The sequence below is a fragment of the Pithys albifrons genome, chromosome 2 (genome assembly GCF_047495875.1).
Source record: "Pithys albifrons albifrons isolate INPA30051 chromosome 2, PitAlb_v1, whole genome shotgun sequence".
Lineage (NCBI taxonomy): Eukaryota > Metazoa > Chordata > Aves > Passeriformes > Thamnophilidae > Pithys > Pithys albifrons.
The window spans coordinates 33,336,563-33,359,559 of record NC_092459.1 but is presented as its reverse complement, the minus strand read 5'-3'; the positions used below and the strand labels follow the sequence as shown (position 1 = coordinate 33,359,559).

The following is a 22,997-nucleotide window of genomic DNA, read 5'->3' as shown; positions in this document are numbered from 1 at the left end:
CTGTCTGTCTCTGTGTCTCTGTGTCTGCCTGTGTCTGTCTGTCTCTGTGTCTCTGTGTCTGTGTCTGCCTGTGTCTGTCTGTCTGTGTGTCTCTGTGTCTGTGTCTGCCTGTGTCTGTCTGTCTCTGTGTCTCTGTGTCTGTGTCTGTCTGTCTCTGTGTCTCTGTGTCTGTGTCTGCCTGTGTCTGTCTGTCTCTGTGTCTGTGTCTGCCTGTGTCTGTCTGTCTCTGTGTCTGTGTCTGCCTGTGTCTGTCTGTCTCTGTGTCTGTGTCTGCCTGTGTCTGTCTGTCTCTGTGTCTGTGTCTGCCTGTGTCTGTCTGTCTCTGTGTCTCTGTGTCTGTGTCTGCCTGTGTCTGTCTGTCTCTGTGTCTGTGTCTGCCTGTGTCTGTCTGTCTCTGTGTCTCTGTGTCTGCCTGTGTCTGTCTGTCTCTGTGTCTGTGTCTGTCTGTCTCTGTGCCTGTGTCTGCCTGTGTCTGTCTGTCTCTGTGTCTGTGTCTGCCTGTGTCTGTCTGTCTCTGTGTGTCTCTGTGTCTCTGTCTGTCTGTGTCTGTGTGTCTCTGTGTCTGTGTCTGTCTGTGCCTGTCTGTCTGTGTCTGTGTGTCTCTGTGTCTGTGTCTGTCTGTGTCTGTCTGTCTCTGTGTGTCTCTGTGTCTGTGTCTGTCTGTGTCTGTCTGTCTGTGTCTGTGTGTCTCTGTGTCTGTCTGTGTCTGTCTGTCTCTGTGTCTGTGTGTCTCTGTCTGTCTCTGTGTGTTCGTGTCTCTGTGTCTGTCTGTGTCTGTCTGTCTCTGTGTCTGTGTGTCTCTGTGTGTCTCTGTGTCTGTCTGTGTCTGTCTGTGTCTGTGTGTCTCTGTGTCTGTCTGTCTGTGTCTGTGTGTCTCTGTGTCTGTCTGTGTCTGTCTGGCTCTGTGTCTGTGTGTCTCTGTGTCTGTGTCTGTCTGTGTCCGTGTGTCTCTGTGTCTGTGTCTCTGTGTCCGTGTCTCTGTGTCCGTCTGTCTCTGTGTCCGTCTGTCTCTGTGTCCGTCTGTCTCTGTGTCCGTCTGTCTCTGTGTCTATGTCTGTCTGTGTCTATCTGTCTCTGTGTCTGTGTCTGCCTGTGTCTGTCTGTCTCTGTGTCTGTGTCTGCCTGTGTCTGCCTGTCTCTGTGTGTCTCTGTGTCTCTGTCTGTCTGTGTCTGTGTGTCTCTGTGTCTGTGTCTGTCTGTGCCTGTCTGTCTGTGTCTGTGTGTCTCTGTGTCTGTGTCTGTCTGTGTCTGTCTGTCTCTGTGTGTCTCTGTGTCTGTGTCTGTCTGTGTCTGTCTGTCTGTGTGTCTCTGTGTCTGTCTGTGTCTGTCTGTCTCTGTGTCTGTGTGTCTCTGTGTGTCTCTGTGTGTCTATGTCTCTGTGTCTGTCTGTGTCTGTCTGTCTCTGTGTCTGTGTGTCTCTGTGTGTCTCTGTGTCTGTGTCTGCCTGTGTCTGTCTGTCTGTGTCTGTGTGTCTCTGTGTCTGTGTCTGCCTGTGTCTGTCTGTGTGTCTCTGTGTCTGTGTCTGCCTGTGTCTGTCTGTCTCTGTGTGTCTCTGTGTCTCTGTCTGTCTGTGTCTGTGTGTCTCTGTGTCTGTGTCTGCCTGTGTCTGTCTGTCTCTGTGTGTCTCTGTGTCTGTGTCTGCCTGTGTCTGTCTGTCTCTGTGTGTCTCTGTGTCTCTGTCTGTCTGTGTCTGTGTGTCTCTGTGTCTGTGTCTGTCTGTGCCTGTCTGTCTGTGTCTGTGTGTGTCTGTCTGTCTGTGTGTGTCTGTGTCTGTCTGTGCCTGTCTGTCTGTGTCTGTCTGTGCCTGTCTGTCTGTGTCTGTGTGTGTCTGTCTGTCTGTGTGTGTCTGTGTCTGTCTGTCTGTGTGTGTCTGTGTCTGTCTGTCTCTGTGTGTCTCTGTGTCTGTCTGTGTCTGTGTGTGTCTGTGTCTGTGTCTGTCTGTGTCTGTGTGTCTCTGTGTCTGTGTCTGTCTGTGTCTGTGTCTGTCTGTGTCTGTGTGTCTCTGTGTCTGTGTCTGTCTCTCTGTCTCTGTCTGTCTCTGTGTCTGTGTCTGTGTGTCTCTGTGTCTGTGTGTCTCTGTGTCTGTGTCTGTCTGTCTCTGTCTCTGTCTGTCTCTGTGTCTGTGTCTGTCTGTGTCTGTGTGTCTGTGTGTCTGTGTGTCTCTGTGTCTGTGTGTCTCTGTGTCTGTGTGTCTCTGTGTGTCTCTGTGTGTCTCTGTGTCTGTGTGTCTCTGTGTGTCTCTGTGTCTGTGTGTCTCTGTGTGTCTCTGTGTGTCTCTGTGTCTGTGTGTCTCTGTGTCTGTGTGTCTCTGTGTCTGTGTGTCTCTGTGTGTCTCTGTGTCTGTGTGTCTCTGTGTGTCTCTGTGTCTGTGTGTCTCTGTGTGTCTCTGTGTCTGTGTGTCTCTGTGTGTCTGTGTGTCTCTGTGTGTCTCTGTGTCTGTGTGTCTCTGTGTGTCTCTGTGTCTGTGTGTCTCTGTGTGTCTCTGTGTCTGTGTGTCTCTGTGTGTCTCTGTGTCTGTGTGTCTCTGTGTGTCTCTGTGTCTGTGTGTCTCTGTGTGTCTGTGTGTCTCTGTGTGTCTCTGTGTCTGTGTGTCTCTGTGTGTCTCTGTGTCTGTGTGTCTCTGTGTGTCTCTGTGTGTCTCTGTGTCTGTGTGTCTCTGTGTGTCTCTGTGTCTGTGTGTCTCTGTGTGTCTCTGTGTCTGTGTGTCTCTGTGTGTCTCTGTGTCTGTGTGTCTCTGTGTGTCTCTGTGTCTGTGTGTCTCTGTGTGTCTCTGTGTCTGTCTGTCTCTGTGTGTCTCTGTGTCTGTCTGTCTCTGTGTGTCTCTGTGTCTGTGTCTGTCTGTGTCTGTGTGTCTCTGTGTCTGTGTGTCTCTGTGTCTGTGTGTCTCTGTGTCTGTGTCTGTCTGTGTCTGTGTCTCTCTGTGTCTGTGTGTCTCTGTGTCTGTGTGTCTCTGTGTCTGTGTGTCTCTGTGTCTGTGTGTCTCTGTGTCTGTGTGTCTCTGTGTCTGTCTGTCTCTGTGTCTGTCTGTCTCTGTGTCTGTGTGTCTCTGTGTCTGTCTGTCTCTGTCTGTCTCTGTGTCTGTCTGTCTCTGTGTCTGTCTGTGTCTCTGTGTCTGTCTGTGTCTCTGTGTCTGTCTGTGTCTCTGTGTCTGTCTGTGTGTCTCTGTGTCTGTCTGTGTGTCTCTGTGTCTGTGTGTCTGTGTCCGTGTGTGTCTTTGTCCATCTGTGTCTGTGTCCATCTGTGTCTGTGTCCCTGTGTCCCTGTGTCTCTGTGTGTCTCTGTGTGTGTGTGTGTGTGCATGCGTGTGAAAAAGATTAATATATAATAAATGTGCTGCACTGCATCTTTTCCCATTAGACACCCAAATTAAGAGAAAGTTTAAAATTTCCAGTCATGCCAATATTACTTTATTTGAAGGAAAAATTCCCCAAATAAACAAAGAAAATCTAGGCAAAATGCAAACAAGACATGGGCAAATAATTTTGGTTCATTTGAGAAATCTGCTGCTGCTGCTAGCAGTGAAATTGGATCACACTGTGCAGAAGGTAGATGGGATAAAAATGGACAATGAAACAAGAAAAATTATCTATCTCACTTTTATGTCTTTCTAATGTGAGAAGAAACTACATCTTTTAGACAAAAAAAAGTGCATCAGTCTTATTTAGAATCAGTGTATGACACAGAAAAGGTATAAAGTCATGCCATGAATAATTTAATTGCAGCAGCAGAGTCATTTTATCCAGGAAGACACTATAAGAACTCACACACTTGCATTGTATAATTTACTTTAGTGACTTCTGAGCAATCTGACAGTGGGACTTTTGTTTTGTCCTGAACAGTATGTCCCTGGTACTGCAGTCAGACTGAAGTACCTTTTATGTGTCCCTTTCATTTGAGCTCAGCAAGTCTTTCTAAGACCAATTATTCTAAAGAATGACTCAACTCCCCATTAGCATGCCAAAGAGTGTTACAGGTTAAACAAGCAGAAAGTTTGTAAGTTTACCTGGAAATGTCTTCATCAGCAGTGAGCTCCTGTTCCATCAGTAAAAACACTTGCACCTGAAGATCAAATGCTACAATTTTAACAATTGTATTTTAATGGACTGTTACTCAAGAAAACACTACTGGGAGGGCTGATTAACAAGTTTTAGACAAACTGGAGCTTTATTTCTGTTTCTGGACAATGAGTGGACACTGCTACCCTAAAGTTCTTTCATCCCCCCTAGTGTATAACCTGAGTAGCACAGGGGCCATAAGAAACTGTGTCTTTTATGGCCAGGAGCTCTCAAAGGTTAACCCCCTCCACTGCTTAGAAAGATAGCAAGACCTAAAGGAAATGGGAATGAAGAATCATTTAATGGAACAATCAAGCTCAGATGTGAATTCCCAGAAGAAACACAGTCCTATTGACTGAAAGTAGTTCTAAGACTGTGGTAACTTGTGCAAAGGTGAGGGGACGGCACAGAAATCAGAAAGCCACACTGAGCAGAATGAGTTTTCTAGAACTTAATCTATTGACAGGCTTAAAAATCACATGCATCTATTGCTAAAACAATGCAACTGATCTTTGAAATATTTTATATAGCTTTTCTTCTTCTATTGCTTGGATCTGTGGTTAACCAAGAGGAATATTAGGCATCTGCAGATTGAAAAAAGGAATCATCAGAGCAGTGATTTGCTTTCTGTGTTATCCCGTTCCTTTAGAACCGGCAAGGATAACAGGCTAAACGGATCACAGGATGCACTAACTACTCCCCTCCATTCCCACTGCCAAAGCTGAAACTCAAAAGAGGGTGTCAAACAACCAGCACTGGAGACTTCAGAGGTAGCAGGTCTGAAAATGGATGTTCTTACTGTTTTGTTATGCAGAGTAAAGCAAGACAAAGAAGAAATCTGAGTCAAGCCTTGTATAAATCTAGTAAAACTATTTAGCTTGATCTTAATGACCATCAATTACCAATGGAACATGGATTAAGACTCCTTTACATGGGTTCTCATCCCCACTTCTTCCTTCAGGAAGAAGGCTGAATGTCCAGGAAAGTAGAAACAGGAACATTAAGAAAGCAGAGCAGCAGTGGGAATGGTGGAGAGGGTATGTAAGCAGAAACTGAAGTAGGAGTCAGCAAGGAACAGTGAGGGCAAATGCAAATCTAATTCAGGAGACAACTGAACAATTTAAATAGTGTAAGCCAAGAGATATTCAATTTGGTTACAAAAACAGGCATCGGGACTATGAAAATAAGTCAGCTTTCAATTTCTGTCCATTGTACATTCACAATCTCCAGAAGAGATTTTCGTAAAAAGAGTGAGGAAAAGTGAGGCTGTGTCTCAGATATGCACTAGCCTTCCAAATAATGAATGCCAACTGTAACTCACCAGTTCAGTGATCATGGTTGGCCAAAGTGAGGTAAGGTGCTGTGGAGACATTCTTAAAAGCAATACTCTGAAAAACAGGAACACTTGGGAATGAAGGGTGGGCACCTGTGGCAACCGGAGACTTTCTACCAGCCTTTCTGAAACAAAAAGCCAAGAAGGATTCCTCAGTTCAGAATAATTCCAATGAGCATTTCCCCTTTCTCTCATTTACTCCCAATTTTAACTATTTTTTAAGTATCTGCCATGTTACTATTTCAGTACTTTATTCTGCCAATATAGAAGAATAATCACTTTCACCAAGCAAAGAACAATAGAGAGAACCCTTAAAACTGTGCAGTTGCCTGTTTTGTTTAAGTTCTCCCCATAAATGCAATAGTGCCTCTGCTTTGCTCATCTTATGCGGAGTTTCATCCATTACAACAAGATGAGTTAACAGATTCCAAACAATACAACAACAGCTGCAACAGCCAGGATTATTATTGTTATTATTATTAAAAGGCTGCACTATCACGCTACATGGGAAATTACACAGGAACAATATGGTCTTATTTAACTATAATCACCTCTAAGCATTCAGCATATACAGAGGCAGATACATAAAGAAATTTTTCAGTCAAACCAACATAAATGCATGTTGCAGTTCAGACTAGGAAAACCACCTGATACCATGAATATAGCAATCTCAGCTACTGACTTGACTGGGAATTTCAAAAAACACCCAACAAAAATGTCCAAACTAGTTGGAAAAAAAGATCATGGAACAAATGAAACAAGAAAAATGATGCAATTGATTTTCCATATGGAAGAAGAGACTTAAGAGTCCACCGTGGTGGCATAAAACGATGATATATCTAGAAGATGCTGCTGTAGCTATTTGCATCATCTTAAAATAAACCCAAGCAGATGACAGATCAGTGAAATAATCTGCATAAAAGTCGATTGGTAATCACAAAGTCTGCATAGTTTATAGTCATTTAAGGCTGGAGACATTTTAACCAAAATCTGCTGAAACATGGACACAGTATCACACACTGGTATTCCGGGGACAAATTTACCAGCTGTTACTCAGTCACACAAACATTCCACAGTTAACAGCAGAGTCCAGGACTCCACTAAATGATACATTTTTACTGACCTTGTATGTCTGGCAGGTATTTCTGGTATTGGTCTATCTCACTGCTGAAAATGGCGAAGGCGAGTCTCTTCAGGAGCATCGCACGCTGCTCCAGCTCCGCGTCCCGGTTGGCAAACAGGTTCAGGGAACTGCTCTGAGCCACAGCCACTCGTGCTGAGAGAGAAAAGGAAAAGTGCAGGGAAGAATATAAAAATTTCCCTTCTGTTTCACTTTTCTGATTCTTTGCATTAATGGAGTTCAAAAGCTGATGTTAAGAAGATGCATGTTCTGCAATTTGTACTTTTAACCACAGTGATTTAAAGTAAACGTTGAAAGAAAACTTGTAAGTATACACATGGCTGGGTTTAGGGGCTTTGGGGAGGGAGTTTAGCCATTTTTAGAACAAAATTTGCATGTATAGATGCTCAGAAGTTTCAAATGTGCAGAATCAATATTTTCATAAGCAGAGTTAGTGTCAGCTCTTAAAAAACCCAACAAATCAACAAACAAACAAAACCCCTCACCAAAATAAAACACAACAAACAAAAATCACCCCCACCCACTTTGCCTAATCAATTTTTTAGTATAGACAAAATTCACTGTGTGCCAGGATGGTCTCAAATTCTCTTACTTCAAGTTATCTTATTTATGGATCTACAGAAGCAAATACTTGAATAAAACATGGAACATATTAAATAAATCAAACTAATTGGAATAAATGTTGAACAAATGCTTTTTTCAAGATAATTTTTCCCATTTATTTACCATTTATATTGGAGAAAAGTCACTACTACATCAATAAATACTTACTCATCAAATCTCTGAATGTGGTTTTGTCATGTGTCATCAAATTATCCATAATAGCTCTCCAGCTAAAACAGGAAGATTGTACAGAAATCAGAAATGCGAGAAAAAAAGCAAGAATTTTCAGGAATATTTACAGAGCTTTTTCTGCTCTTTAAATCAGGCTACAACTTTCAATTCAAGCTCTCTGCCTCATAAGTACCAATTACTTGGTGCAATTTCATCTGAAACTGTATTTCTTAAACCCCCCCTTGGTCAAAGAAAATAAGAGATGCCATCCAGAGTGACCTGGACAGGCTTGAGAGGTAGGCCCATATGAAACTCATGAAGTTCAACAAGGTCCTACACAAGGGTCCAAGCAATACCAAGCAAAAGTACCTGCTGGGCAGAAAATGGATTGAGAGCAGCCCTGAGGAAGAGTTGGGGTGTTGGTGGATGAAAAACTGAATTTGAGCAGGCAGTGTGCACTCACAGGCCAGAACAGAAGCCACATCCTGGGCTGCACCAAAAGAAGTGTGGCCAGTGGGTCACCAGAGGTGATTTTGGCCCTTTATTTTGTTCTGCTGACAGTCCATCTGGAATACTGCATCCAGCTCTGGAACCCCTAACACAAGAAGGACATGCACCTGCTTGAGTGGGTCACAGACGGACCACAGTGGGCAGGAGCACCTCTCCTGTGGAGGCCAGGCTGAGTGAGCTGGGGTTGTTCAGCCTGGAGAAGAAAAGTCTCCAGGGAGACATTAGAGCACCTGCCAGTGCCTAAAGAGGTCCTACGAGAGCTGGAGAGGGACTTTTTACAAGGGCAGAGTGATAGGACAAGGGACAGGCATGTCTCTAAGCTGAAAGAGTGCAGATTTAGATTAGATATTAGGAAGACACTCTTTACAGTGAGGGTGGTGAGGTACTGGCACAGGTTGCCCAAAGAAGCTGTGGGTGCCCCATCCCTGGAGGTGTTCAAGGTCAGCCTGGATGGAGCTCTGAGCAACCTGGGTGAGTGGAAAGTGTCCCTGCCCATGGTAGGAGGGGTTAGAACGAGGTGATCTTTAAAGTCCCTTCCAATGCAAACCATTCTATGATTCTAGAAAATGCTACCCACTTCTTCCTCACAGAAGGCATATATTTTTCAATTTGATTATTACTTTTTAAAATATATTTGTGTACAAAAATATATCTTATGCAAGCAAGTTTCACATTTCATGTGGTAATCTAAACCACAGAACATCTCTATTTCAACAGGTATCTGTTGGGAAATTTTGATCTACATTAGCAGTATACACAAAATTTGTGAGGAGTATTGACATAAAGAGGAAAAAGAGAGTCTTACTGGTTAACACACGAAGCATCCATCTGGAAGAAACTGGAATCCATGAAGAGGTCAAATGCTTCCTTTTTCCAGGCTCTCCTGGTATACTGATACCCACTAAGACTGCTTAATAATTGGACACAGGCTCGATAGCTGGATGCATTGTGAGCACTGAACAAAAATAAGACAACATAAACCAATTTTGAATTGTAGTTTTACAGAAGGTCTGATAGACATCCAATCCTTATCATGCTTGTTTCAACTTGTCACCCTCCAAATTTCAACTGGCTGGAGAGATCTACATCAATTCAATAAACTGTAAAGATACCTGTGATTACGAAGGTAGGGCACAACATAGTGCATAATATTTACAAGCAGAGGAATAACCCTCTCTTTTTCATCACTGTAGAAAACCATATCCAGGAGATGAGCCAAAACCTACAAACGGAGAGGAAGATATGCTATCATGCATTCTTAAATTGCTTTTTATCTACTATTCAGCAATTTTTTTGTATAATATTCTTGACTGAAGATTCAAGTGTATGATAGAAGTGATCAAATTTCAGGTACCATACTAAGTCCAGAAAATAAAAAGCCCATAATTTTTAAAACAAATTAAGGTAAAAGCACAGAAACATAAATCCCGGTCAAAGCATTCTACAGAATAAGCTACAAAGAAAGAAAAAATTCAAAGATTGACTCTGATTATTAGCATTAAATAAGATATACCACTTAAATAACATTTAATAGAGAAAGTTTGCCACCAAAAAAGCTTCCTGTACTGCACATCTCAAAGGTCATGCCTTATGCTTCATCCACGTCAATAGATCTTTGTAGCTGGGTAAGTAACAAAGTTTTACAGATTTTTACACGACAGGACCCAGAATCCATTCACATCAGTGTTTCCCACGAAATCTCCTTTCCCTAGCTTCGGGTCCAAAGTTTTTTCTAATATAGAAGTTTTTCAGAAGATAGTATTCATTACATCCAAGGACACATTTACCTCAGAAAGTAAGGTCAACGCATGGACACTGTAAACAGACGGAGTTATATTTGAAGTTTCCATTGCTGGAGACAACATATCTAAATGCAGATAACAACAGAAAATGTCCAGAATTAGTATTCTTAAACTATTATTTACCTTACAGCACATATTAAAACATATACTTTGAAGATGCACAAACTTTTGCCAGATCCACTGTATAACATACTAATATTGGATCAATACTGAAGCATTTCTAACATAGCAAAGCTGTCCTCAGTTAATTTTGGCCTGATAATAATGTTTTGTTTTAAAAAAAGAGATGAAAATGCAACTACCTTCAACATCTGATTCTAAGTTGTTTCCGTCAACCATAATCTTGGGGGAAGGCTTAACCTCTAAGTTCCGTCTTAGCCAAGTAGTCTGTTCCAAGGAGGAACCAGCAATTGCTCCAATGGCATCCACTATCTTGTGCGTTACATCCTGGTAGAAAAAAAACCCGAGCATTTTAAGAACTTTGTGCAGAAGGACTTGATTTGTTGTCCAGATAAGTAGAATATCATATAACCAAATACAGAATTACCTTCAAATCCCTTCTGTTCTATATTATCAGTGATTAATAACTTCACAGAAAATGAGGACTTTTCCAACAGATTATAAATATGTATGTATTGCCAGACTTGGCGAACGCAGATTTGGGCAGGGCTCTCCCCACATGGGTGTGCCCTTCGAGTCTGCGCAGTGCATTTTTTAGGTGAGGCACAGCATGTGCAGAACTGGCCCCACCGTTTCAGTCCTGAGGTCCATCTGCCACGGACGAGCGAGCTTGGACAGTGACAGGGAAGTCCTCGGGACTGTCACAGCACCCAGTACTGACCGGGGCTGACCCTGCTGAGCATCTGAGATCTGATGGGATCGGATAGCAGGGAGGCATTGAACTGCCAGGGGACGGTCCCACTGAGACTCGAACTCAGGACCTTGGGATCCAGAGTCCGGAGTGCTCTCCTTTACACCACGGGACCACCCTGATTATAAATATAAGAAGATACTAAAGAGTTATTTCACACTACAACTTATATCAAATAATTCTTCTACACTCAAGCTTCTAGTTCCAAATCCCCTGCCATGAACATGGACACATTTCTCTAGACCAGGCTGCTCAGAGCTCTGTCCAACCTGGCTTTAAACACTTCCAGGGATGTGGCATCCACAACTTCTCTCGGTAACCTGTTCCAGTGCCTCACCACCCTTACACCAGAGATTTTTTTCCCCAATTTCTAATTGAAACCTAAATTCTCTCAGTTTGAAGCCATTCCCCCTTCTCCTGTCAACTACATGCTCTTGTAAAAATTCCCATTCCATCCTTCTTGTAAGCTCCCTTCAGGTACTGGAAGGCTGCAATTAGGTCCCAAAGCCTTCTCTTTTCCAGGTTGAATAAACCTAATGCTCTTAGCCTTTCCTCATAAGAGAGGTGCTCCATCCTTCTAATCATCTTGGTGGCTCTCCTCTGGACTTGCTCCAAGAGGTCAACATCCCTCCTGTGTTGGGATGTAGATGATCTTTAAAGTCCCTTCCAACCCTGGCCATTCAATGGTTCTATTATTTATTATTCAATATTTTCAAAAGACAGGGACAACAAATTTCTTACCTGGAGATCTCTTTGATCTTTCTTGTTCTCCAGACTTGGATTTTTCATGATGAACTCATTAAGAACACTGAAAAATATGTAAGTAAATACGGATTTTCTTCTCATAATATATTATCTGGCAATTTTAAGAGTTAGGACAAATCTGAAGATGTTTTTTTGCACAATTTCACTTATTTATTAAACCTTCAGTGATTGCTATTTATGAATATTTGAGAAAACACTCTTTCAAGTTCCCTAAGCCAACTTTGATCATATCATAAGAGTTTACCAAGCACATGTTTTACCTGACTACATACCAAAGCCTCTTTACAGACAGTTTACTAACGAGGAAAGATTCAAAGTAGTAGAGAAAATGGTCCCTAAAGCTTTATACAGAAAATCATATTCAAAATTTTATTTTTAACACTCCACAAACTGTTTTCATGCTGATAATGCAGCCCATTCTAGTGGGCTGCAAATTTTCACATACCTAAGAAATAGTCATTCCAAGAAAAATCAGAAACTTACACCTGCTGCTTAAAGAGTCTGAATCAGTGAAATAATCCGTAAGAGAAAATCATGGCTAGTATCATATTACAATATAAAATTTAATTTATGTAACCATTCCTCAGAGAACAGAACTCATGCAATAATGCTACCAGTCAAAAGCAAGTGATAGAGATTTGAAAACACTTCAGTATGATTTCATACGCTTACATTTGAGCTTAATTGGAAACTGCAAATGCCAACAGCACTTACCCGAGTATGAGAAACTGTCCTGGAGCTGGAAGACCAACCTGGATGGAATCTTTTAACAGAAGCAGCAGTGCTGCCCAGCTGTCTACTAAGCTGGTCACTGGAATCCTAAGAGACAGAGCGGCAACATCAATGAAAACAGCATCATCTCCCTCAGGTATTCCCCCATTTGCTTTCTACCTCACAATTCTCCTGTTAGATACTGTGAATCAATATTCTTAGATTCTTTGGTTTTTCATGTAATGCTAAGTGACTACATGAAGTCATTAAGAAACAGGAAGGCAGAAGGGCAGCATACTCAAAATACAGGCTTTTCATTCCAAGGTTGAAGTGGCACCAATGAGTTACAGCCCAACTAAGATCAGCTTTCCTTACGCGGGGGTGGGGCAGATTATCTGCAGGATTTTTAGCTGGGGGAAGAAAGGTGATGCAGAACTAGGCAACTCACAAAATATATTACTTTTTTATGACACCTACAGTTCAAATTGTATTACATGTGGTATTTCTCATGCTAGAGATTATGAAAAGATCTAAAATATTCAAATTTTATATGTGCTCCTTGATGGCAGAAATAAAACTTAACTTTTCTCACCTTTGAGTATAGGCATAGAAAAACTGCAACATGCAGACTTCCAGTGAAAGATGTTTCTAGAAAAAAAGTATGAAAGTGTATCATCAGGAAGAAGTAAGCGAGTTTTTTTCCAGGGCAAAATAGACAATGCTGTAATGTCTGAGTGTCTGAATATATAGCTTAATTCACTAGCACATTACAAATGTCCATTTCTATAAGGTTAATCATGTCCATTTTTTTAATTCCCTCTTTTCCCCACTTCCCTTTCCCACCTGAGAAAATCATTCTGATGCTAGGGCATGCACCTGTTTTTGTAATATAAGCAGCCTATCCCACAGAAGAAGGTCTTGTACAGTGTTTTGTACTGTGTTTACTACAATCCTGCAGTAAACAGGATTCTGGAGTTGGTCAGTAAACAGCAATGACTTAGGAAGGTATGATTCCCCTCCAAAAGTTCTTCCATCTATTAGATACTGTGAAAATTTTCAGACTTTGGTGCTCAGCTTTGTGTGAAGCACCCCTGTCATCAGTGTTTCTAAGCTTCAGTAAGAGGACATTAAAAAGTCAATAGCACCTCTACAGCTTTCATACCTTGTCCTTTGCTATGGCTGGAGGCTGCTTCAAAACTTCTTTCACTGTTTGTATAACAGTCTCTGTTCTCATAACACTGATAGAGCGAACCAGCTCAACCAGCAGAAGTTGTTCTTCACCCGCTGTAGGTATAACCTGAAAGAAACAAATGTATGTCACAGATTATCATCACACACAATGGCTATGCCAAAATTAGGGCAACTGGCCTCATGGGATTGCCATGACAATAGCTAACACTTCACCTAGAGACCTGGTATCACTTACTCTTCTCCTGAAGAATTCAGGAATATTTTACCTTCTAAAATGGTAACTCCCGAATAGTACAGTTGCTAATTAGAAGTATAAATGTTGTCCATATTTCATTGCAATTTTTCCATTGGAATGTCTGAACTTTTCCTTCCTGCTTCTAAATCACTGAAAGCTATTACCACTACTTGAAATGACCACTGTATAACAAACATATCAAACATACCTTTGTCCTAGAAGTATTTTTGTTTTGCCTCCTTTCATTCCACACAAATGCAATGGCAGCCATGAAGTGAACTCCATGATTCATTGAAATTGGACCCAAAAGTTCAAGAATCTGTTGCCTCAAATTCTGAAATGTGAAAGCAGAACACATGTTCCTTTAGACAAGCACCTACCTAAGAATTATGTTTAAAACAACTAGCTAAAAGACCATATTTGATGGCAACTATCACTAACTTCTATAAAAATGAAATAGTACACCAGATAAGCTGAACTTTTTCATATACAGGACATGTTTGAATAATAAAGATTTGGGTAAATTGAAGGAAAGCTGGGATGTACAGAAAACTTGATTTACTATTTAACCAGAGTACAAAAGTTTCTTTTTTTCACAGAAGATACATAATATTATAGACCATCAAGAAGACCACCCCAGTCCTTTCAGTGGATAGGAAACACTACAGGCACCACAAATATGACTCTGGATGCTGTCTTTGCAAAAAGACATGGAGTCTTATTCCTTCAATCTGCATAACAAAGGTTGAAAAGGATGTAACAGCAACAGCATCATCACAAATAATATCAGAGTATTCAAATTAACTGAGAAAACCTTATTTTAAATAATCTCAAATTAAATGATGTTTTCCTATTTAACAGCATGAAATATAAGAAGTTTGAACTGATAAGAAAGTGAGGCAGCATTCTCAGTCTTATTTAACTCCTTCTCAGGTTCTCTTTATGATCACTAGCTCACTATCTGCTCCAACATTTCCCCATGCAGTGACATCATTGTATGGGTATAAATGAATAAAGAAACTATTTATATAGTACTAGATGTTTAAAGGGGAGCATTCTCTTTTGTTAAGATTTTACATTACTGCTGCATATCTTTTGAGGGGTAAAAGGGTGGCTTAAATCTGTTCAGGATGAATTTCATTTTCTTTGCAGGAAACAGAGGTGAGACATTATTGTCTTAAACCAATACACTCGAGTTTAAAAGCAGATCCAATACTCATTTATTAAAAGCCTCCTTTGTGGAGTGAGTGAGTAGATGAGGACAAAGGTATTAGAACTAATTCAGAGTTAAGGGAATGGAATTGAAATTATTTTGACAGAGGTATTAATGAACAACATAAATTATATTAACCCTGATATTCTGACCTTTGTTGATCCAAGATTAATAGTGGTAACAGATGCAGCAGCAGCAGCAGCAGTTTTCTCTGAAGAATCTGCAAGATGCAGGATGCTCCACAGCAAAGTCACAGAAGACATGATCATGTGCAAGATAGATAGTATCCCATTGCGTGCTTCAACCAAGTGCTTCTGATCTACATTAACCAAAAGCTGGTGGATTTTCAGGGGAGAGAAGAAGAGCATTAAATATCTACATAAACAGTACAATTAAAAAGTGTAAACTGAGACTTGACACAGTTAACTCTTCTTCAAAGCAATTTCTCAGTAAGTTTTATAGCACATACAGGCTTTGATTCTATTAAAATAACAGTTAAAGAACATTTTGACTCAGTTGTGCAGTATCAAATGTATTCTGAACATATGAGGCCTCATGTCTTCAGCAATCAATTTGGTATCATCTGCTTATTCCTTTGCAAAACAATTATTTCAGAATTTTAAGTGTAACAAATAATCTAGGCAAAATTATTTAGTTACACAAACAAAAACTACCTTTTCAGTAACTTGTAAATGAGTGGAAGGCAAAGGGGTATAAAATAGGAAAGAAGTGTAAAAACAAGACTACAGATTAAAAAGATCAGAAGCCTCTTACAGAATCTGGGCCAAATTCTTAACTGTGACTATGCTCAGAATATCAGATCTAAAAATATTGCTTGACTTAAAGAACAAATTGTGAATATACAGGAGCAGAATGATAATGTTTTGACATATTGTAAGATGAACACAGTCCAGGAAGAAGGTAATAGGATAAGCATCAGTCTGGGAAGTTCCACAAAATAATAGCAGCTTTCAAAAGTGGAAATTTAGAGATTTGAAAGTAAAGTAATTCATACTGTAGCTATTTTATGGTAACAAAAAAAAAGCAATACAAGCAATTAAATCTTAAAAGTATAAATCATATAAAATTGGGGTTTTGTTTGAGATTTGCATATTATCAATAAAAAAAACACTTGCAGCTAAACCAATATATTTGGTATTTTTCCCACTCAGATCTTCATATCTGCTAATACAATCACAGTACTTAATTTGACATGTACTGCACAGGAATCTCTCAGACACCAAATAAGTTTACCTGATGATACTGCGTGGATGGATCCAGGAGGCAGTAATGAATTATTGTTGTGATCCCTTCTAGTAAAGTAAGAACCATATCTGGGGGAGTGACTGATGCCATCCAGAGAGGCCTAAAAGAAGAGATTCATTTTTTTTTAAAATGGGTTAATCTGATGATACAGTAATTCCACCCAAACACATATACTGAAAAAGGTTATAGAACTCTACACATACATACCTATTATCAGATAATCCTGTTTCATATTTATATTGCTGAACTAAATTATCCAAGTTCCTGCAGAGCTGAAGAGTCACTGAAACAACCACCCTTTGAAGAACTTTTCCCATGTAAGGCAATGTAGAAGTGATAAGGCCAATCCACTGGGGATGCATTTTACAGGCACAGTGCTGGTGTAAAGCTCGTATCACTGCGCAGAGAAACATGCCTTGGCAGGTTATGGGCTGGGAATGTAAGTACTGAAGAGAAGTCATCGGCTGCTGGGGACTGATGTGCTCCAAGTCTGTTATGACAAAGTCAAATCCTGTTTCATTTTCTTCAGGCACAGTCATTACTCTGTGTTCCAGAACAATCAGCCGCTGAAGCACTTTTAAAAGCTGTGACTGCAGAGTACTGCCATTGTCAAATTCATCTTCAGAAAAATTTATAAGGCTGTCTTCAGAGAAACCTTCTTCTACAGCCACTATGTTTTTTCCAGCTATCTTTTCACTGTGCCATTTCTGTGCACTGAAGATAGAAGACAGCAGGCAATGGAGGATCACTTTCTGAACCTTGCATTTGGACAACATGTCTGAAATAAAACTAGGAAAGCCCTTGGCAGAGCTTTCTATCACTTTTGCCAACTCAGCAAAGAGAAGTGTCAGAATTTCTATACTCATCATTTGCATATTACGGTTTCCTATTAGATCCTGTGAGGTGACTTTCACATGAGTTGGATAGTGGCTCCGCATGTAGTACAAACAGAGGGAGATAAGAATTTCTATGTACATAGAGCTCCGAAAGTTATGGTTAGAATCAACAGGGATGTGACTGTAGAAATCCTTGCCCATGACCGATATCCGATGCCTGGCTAGAAGATTCTGGAGCAATGAAAGCTGAGGAGTGTATGCATTGTTGACACTGGTAGTGGAGATGGCACTTACAAAAGCTGAAGGATTTGTTTTCAGAATTGCTTTAATTGCAGAAAAAGCATACAATGTCCTTGAAGAGTCATACAGCTGGAGATAAAGCAGCACGTGTTGATACAGTGGATGGATATTGAAGTTAGGAGATTTTCGCATTCCTGGGGACCCCACATCACTTTCTATTTCTGAAATTTCTCCTTCTCCACAACTATACCAATTCTCCAAATCAAGACCATCACTAAAGAAGACATTTGTTTGCTTAAGCTTTTCTGTTTGTGCTTTCTTCTTCTCTTCATCTTTCTTTTTGGCTATTTTCACCTTCGGTTTTGCACCTGGTTGCTTACCAGCCTCTTTAACAATTGTTTCTTTTTCTGACATTTTTTCTGGTAGCTTTCCCTTAAAGCTGAACTGAATACTACTGTGGCTTCGCTTTCTGGACTTTGACTCAGCGGAAGAAAGAGTGAGATCAGAGAAGGGCTGCTGGCTTTCTGCAATACAAGGTGAAGAGTTATTTCTTGAAATTTCATCTCCTAAGCTCTCAAGTCCAGTCTCAGTTGAGGCTGATAGCAACTGTGAGCTGTCATTACTAAGCAAACTACTCTGACTACTTTCAATATTTTGATCACCATTTTTTGTCACCTCTACAGGGTTATCCAAAGGACTGAAATTACATGACGTATCCTCAGAGTGTATACTATCTTTAGCTAGTTCCACCTCTTCTCCAAGACCCCTTACAACTTTGCATATAAGATCTGTAACCACTTGTTGCACAATTTCATCAGGTGAGTCTTCTTTAAGAGTCTGAGAGCTATCTTGAGCACTCAGGCTTTCTGTTTCCACTTCATAACTCATGTTGTCTCCAGTAGATGACTGAGAACAGCCTGAGTCAGAACTCTGCAGTATTTCAACTTGATGGTCAGGAAGGTCAAAATCAGACACAACCATTGGTATGGTCTCACTGCTGGTACTTAACAAGGAAAGCCTGTCACTCAGAGGGTTGACAGTCAGGCTGAAGTTCTCCATTTCATCCATAGCAAGTTGTTTTTCATTGCCTTCTTTAGGTATAATAAGTTGTCCTTGGCTTACAGGCACATGGGAAAATCCTTAAAGAACAGAAAAAAATGTATAGACATAAGATTTTGTCTTTCAGAGTAAGAATTTAGAATTAAAATTTAGATTTTAAACTATTATTCAGACTTCAGATTATAAAGACACAGCAAACAGTCTCCCCATTTCACAGCAGAAAGATATTAATATGCAGACAACATATTCACGTAAACAAAACAAGATTATTTTAGCAGGGTACCTTAGCAAAACCCCATAATTCTATAATAAAAATTATGCAGTTTTACTACTTTAGTTTTTATAAAAAAGAATTAGCAGTATGGTACTAAAATTGCACAGTATGTGCAAACACCTTCCAACCTGACAGGTATGTTTTCAGCCAACCCCAAGTCAATAGTCATATCTCATAAAGTATTTAATTTCTTGGTTAAGCTTTAAGCCATATTCCTAAGTTCTACTGACGTCCAGTAAGACATAAGAAAATGCATTGCATTAGAATACTTGCATACAACTTAATTTGATAACAATAAAACCTCAGTGATACTTGGGACATCCAAACCTGAACTAGGAAAAACCCACACAAACACACATATAAGCAGGAGCTATTCCAGCACTTGGTTTTTTGAGTTACACTCAAAAATTTCCATGTTTTTAATGTTGCGTGTAAACAACGGGCAAAGAAATTAATAAGGAACTTCCTACAGAGTTCTTGTGTACATACCATCAGCACAGCTAAACTTCTGCATGAACTGCTTTTCATTTTCTTCTTCAGGATGACTGGGAGATTTAGACCAGTAACATTCAGCTTGTACTCGCTGAACAGAAACTCGCTGAGTTTTTGGATGGAGAAGCAGTAGGAGCAAAGGTTCAAGAACCCTTGCAATATCATGTCTTTGAAGCACTTGATTTAACCAGGCTTGTCCCACTGACCACGTAGAACCATCCAAGCTATTGAGGCTGTCTAGCATAATAAACAAAGATCTAGAAAAGAAAGAAAAATGAATCTAGCAGAAATTCTACACTACTCACAGATTAATCCCATTCTGATATATGACAAATTTTAACATTTCAGTACATACTCCAGTGTCTTCTCCATATAAACAGTATTTTCTTTAGAATCCAAGCTTCTCAACCTGAAGCTTTATATTTCTTCTAGTCTAATGAAATGGCCAGGAAGAGCTAGTATGAAAGTAAGTTAAGACAGTTGGTCTAAGAGTAGCAGTTGTATAGTCAGTTCAAGTATGTGTACAGATGCTAATATAACAAGCTTTTGATGCCTTCTCAGTGATAGTGCCATTAAAAGATACAACTTTAAAAGCCAATTCACAAGGATACATGGAAAAGAAAACTTATTCAAAGATCTTGTCTTCAACAGCAGAGAGGAGAAATACACTTGACAATTCATCAGTTCCTACTGCCATTATTTTCTTATTTTAGGAGTTTTAGCCTTTAGAATCCTTTCCAGACTCGGGGAAAAAGAATATATAGATTGGACTTTGAATTTTACCTACTGTTTTACATTTTCCAGTAGTAAACGCTCATAAGCTCTTAGCTGTATGCACAGAATTTATCACCACTTACGCAATGAGTGATAGTACCAAGCCAAAGAAATAACATTTTTACTCCACTTCCTACAGTTAAATATGCATTAGGAAATATAAATAAGCACTTTTCCCCAACACTTGTGCTAGCTAAGGAAGACAAAACTAGTTCAGAGTCTGGATCATTCAGTTTTAAGTAGGTAGTCTGATATCAGAACACAAAACAGAAATCCTCTGCTGCTCGCCATAAATGACATCTTACACAAAACACACAAAACAGATTAAGCAAGAGAATTTTCATATTTTAGCACTTGTTTGCAATTTTTTTCTTAAGTCTTCTAAGTTTTACTTTCATTTAATATAATTCACTTCTGGGTTAACTTCTCTCCTGCTTTTGTTTTCTTCAAAACACAGTGAGATCTCAGATACTAAGTTCAATATACACCACAGTCATTTTAAGCACAGTGATAGTCAATGAATCATGCAACCGTTCCTTTCCAACTCTTTATAGCTTCCCAAAAAATTCCCAGCTTACATAATCATTATTGTGAAAACAATTGCGTCTAACAAATTCATTTCTTTCCCTATTTCCTTGCTGTCTGAGTTACATTGTAGTTCCCCAATTTCTAAGCACCCTGTTGCCAGTATAACGCAGGTAAAATTTTTGAAGCAAAACTATTTCAACTGAATCATGTTTGCAATCACCAACCTGTCAAAGGTGCGGCCAAAGGAAGAAGATTTGTTAATATGAAGGTCTCTGGTGAGATGCCACAGCACTGCAAACTTGGAGTGAGCTTCCATTCTTACCTTCTGCGGACAAAATCATAAGTTAGATCTATCAGAATGTAACAACATCTGATAAGAACTGGAAAAAGAAAGTCACAGAGCAGCTTAAAAGATAAATGAAATTATTAAAATGATCTTTTTTGGTTATGGGTTCAATCACTATTTTTCAGTCTTAAAACCAGTAATAGCCAACAATAGGTCTCTGTGAGCAATTTAGTACCATGAAAGGATTCTCCCCCATCTTGACCTTAACTAACTTAGCTTTAAAGTCTACCTTGAAAAATGTTTTAAATACTTAGCGTAGAGCTTGAACAATATTTATTTTACTTTCACAAGTTTCACAGCTCTATTTTCAGTGAGGTTATCTTGGCACCAAAAGAGATCATGAAGAAATGTGGAAGCTTTTCAGTATGAAAACACGAGCATAAAAAATCAGAGAGAAGAGGCTGAGAAAGAAGAAAAGTTTTTAGATATAGTGCCTGGAGGGATGGGATTAAACAGAGTATGCATGGCAATAAGGGAATGAAAGTAAGTTGGCTAGAAAGAAACACAAGAATTTTCTAGATAGTTATCTTGTAGATAGAATTCTTTGCTAACATGTCAAATTAAGCTCTGGAGCTCTGAATTTTATTTGAACAAATAGGACATGCTTACCGCCCAGAGAACTTCTCATGACTAGTAATAATATGTAGAATATTTTACAGAATAATAGAATATCCTGAGTGAAAGGGACCCACAAGGATCATCAAAGTCCAACTCCTTATATTTAATGGTGAAAATGGTCTAAAGTAACAATTGTTATGTCTGTCTCTTTACTGTGGCTGATCAAGGCAAAGAGTTATTCCAGCAAGGTTGCAAACAGTTACAGTCAATGCCATACTATCATTTGAACACAAGTATAAAAACAGCTTTCCCTAAGAGACAAAGAAGCTTGAAGCAGTTGTAGGGGTAACAAAGCACAGCAATCAGAACAATTACACCGAATAAAATATCAGAATTACTTTCAAGTACAGTAAGGGCTCCAGCTAAATTACTAGATGATAAGCAGAAACAAGAGGAAAAATATTTTCAGTTGTTCGTTCTTAAAATATACTGTTACAGGGAATGAGAAATAGAAATATTTACTTTTAACCAAAACAAGATAAAACTAAAAACTGTTAAAACTACTGTGACAATCTAGCATACTTCCAGAATTCATTTGCATCACACAACTTCAGAAGCTTTGCAAGAGCTAAGAACAGCAATATCTGCCATAATAATGGAAACTTTAGCAAAAGCTATGAAAATTACAGAAAGGACACAAGACAGATCACATCAGACAAACTAAAAGCAAAGCAAAGCAGAACATCCTACAGAAAAAAGCTCCAAGAGAGACAACAGCATCCTAGAAAGTAAAGCAAACATCACTTGTATTTAGAAAAATATGCTTCTCACAGGAAAATAACTCACAACACTGCTGCAAAATACATAGTTACACAAAACCATTCACTAGCATCTGCTGAATAGAGTGAAAACACCAATTCTCAAACACATACTGATGACTCCACGTGAGCCCTTGCAATTCAAGCTGGGAAGATGTAAAAAATCACTGTTTTCACAGAAGGGCTGGCAGAAATGAGTGAGTGCCTCATCCACAGCCACAGCAGTTCACAGATCTGCCCAATAACTGAAACTAAGAATCATCATCAATTTCAACAACATGGCAAGCTGTGAACAGCAGTGACTGACAAAGTGGCTCACATTCACTTTTGTTGACCTGGTAACTCTGGTAGAAAGGCAAAAAGGTAACTGTTTCTGAAGTCACACAAACTTATGTTGCCAGAATGTGTAAGCAAGTAATTCCCTATCATTTATTCTGTTGGAGCTGTGAAAACAGTTCACAGACTTAAAATTTAAAGCACTACAAAGGCTTCAACTTGAATGTCAAATTGACAGTCTCTGTGTGAAATAAATTTCTAGGTGAGATTAAAAAAAAGTACCTGTCATGACAAGAACTCCTACTAACAATAGTAAAAGTTAAGCAGATGTTTTATATTTTAGGAAGCAGAGCATAACTTTTGATAAGAGATGAAGTCTCCTCCATAAGTCTGTTGCTGAATGCTGAAAAACCTCCTTTGTCTAACATGAAACTCGAGGCTCATCACAGACCTAAAATAATGTTAGAAACTATGTAAGGCGTCATTTTTTTCAATATTAAAGTTATTTATGCCCTCCTCTGAGGAGACAAGTCCTTTTTCTACATATGTTTCTATAGTTATACACTTAACTCATCTTTTAGCAAATATATGACCAACTTGCCTTGTCTCTGTGAGTCAGCTGCTGACTAATAACATCTTCACAAATACTGGAGGACGGAACGAGGTTGTGCAACTGGTAGAAGAGCTCCACACTCTTCTGATGATGCTGAGGAGTTCCATCACCCAGCTGGTCCCAGAGAGTTAACGCTATATGCTTTGTACATCAAAAGAAAAGTGGCATGAGACACAAGCAAATGACTATCATGCCTTGTTCTGCTCTAGACTATGAAGAGCTCTGTGCAATGATGGAAGACACCACATCTGATGACACTCTGTGACCAAGAGTCAATCTGTAAAATGGTTCCTTTTGTATGAACAGAAATGTTTGA

The 22,997-nt window shown here is 39.6% G+C and overlaps 2 protein-coding genes across 6 annotated transcripts in view; one reads left to right on the top strand and one right to left on the bottom strand.

Annotated features, from left to right (window-relative positions):
* DOP1A (DOP1 leucine zipper like protein A) overlaps positions 1-22,997 on the bottom strand; it is a 66,752-nt gene that overhangs the window by 7,167 nt on the left and 36,588 nt on the right. For all 5 annotated transcript variants that reach the window (XM_071548674.1, XM_071548673.1, XM_071548676.1 and 2 more), the window contains 19 exons: positions 22,670-22,822; positions 20,295-20,395; positions 18,766-19,025; positions 16,075-18,082; positions 15,856-15,967; positions 14,754-14,936; positions 13,597-13,722; positions 13,125-13,259; positions 12,555-12,610; positions 11,966-12,070; positions 11,228-11,294; positions 9,918-10,062; positions 9,601-9,680; positions 8,926-9,035; positions 8,619-8,768; positions 7,301-7,362; positions 6,512-6,664; positions 5,377-5,513; positions 4,004-4,059 (listed from right to left, as the gene is read on the bottom strand). In XM_071548674.1, the coding sequence (XP_071404775.1) occupies positions 4,004-4,059; positions 5,377-5,513; positions 6,512-6,664; positions 7,301-7,362; positions 8,619-8,768; positions 8,926-9,035; positions 9,601-9,680; positions 9,918-10,062; positions 11,228-11,294; positions 11,966-12,070; positions 12,555-12,610; positions 13,125-13,259; positions 13,597-13,722; positions 14,754-14,936; positions 15,856-15,967; positions 16,075-18,082; positions 18,766-19,025; positions 20,295-20,395; positions 22,670-22,822 (4,199 nt within the window). The remainder of the gene's footprint in view (positions 1-4,003; positions 4,060-5,376; positions 5,514-6,511; positions 6,665-7,300; positions 7,363-8,618; positions 8,769-8,925; positions 9,036-9,600; positions 9,681-9,917; positions 10,063-11,227; positions 11,295-11,965; positions 12,071-12,554; positions 12,611-13,124; positions 13,260-13,596; positions 13,723-14,753; positions 14,937-15,855; positions 15,968-16,074; positions 18,083-18,765; positions 19,026-20,294; positions 20,396-22,669; positions 22,823-22,997) is intronic.
* Positions 2,267-3,325, top strand: LOC139668204 (uncharacterized; the record flags this gene model as incomplete). The annotated part of the gene is made up of 1 exon (XM_071547730.1): positions 2,267-3,325. A coding segment is annotated over one exon (1,059 nt), but the record flags the coding sequence as incomplete, so codon positions are not given.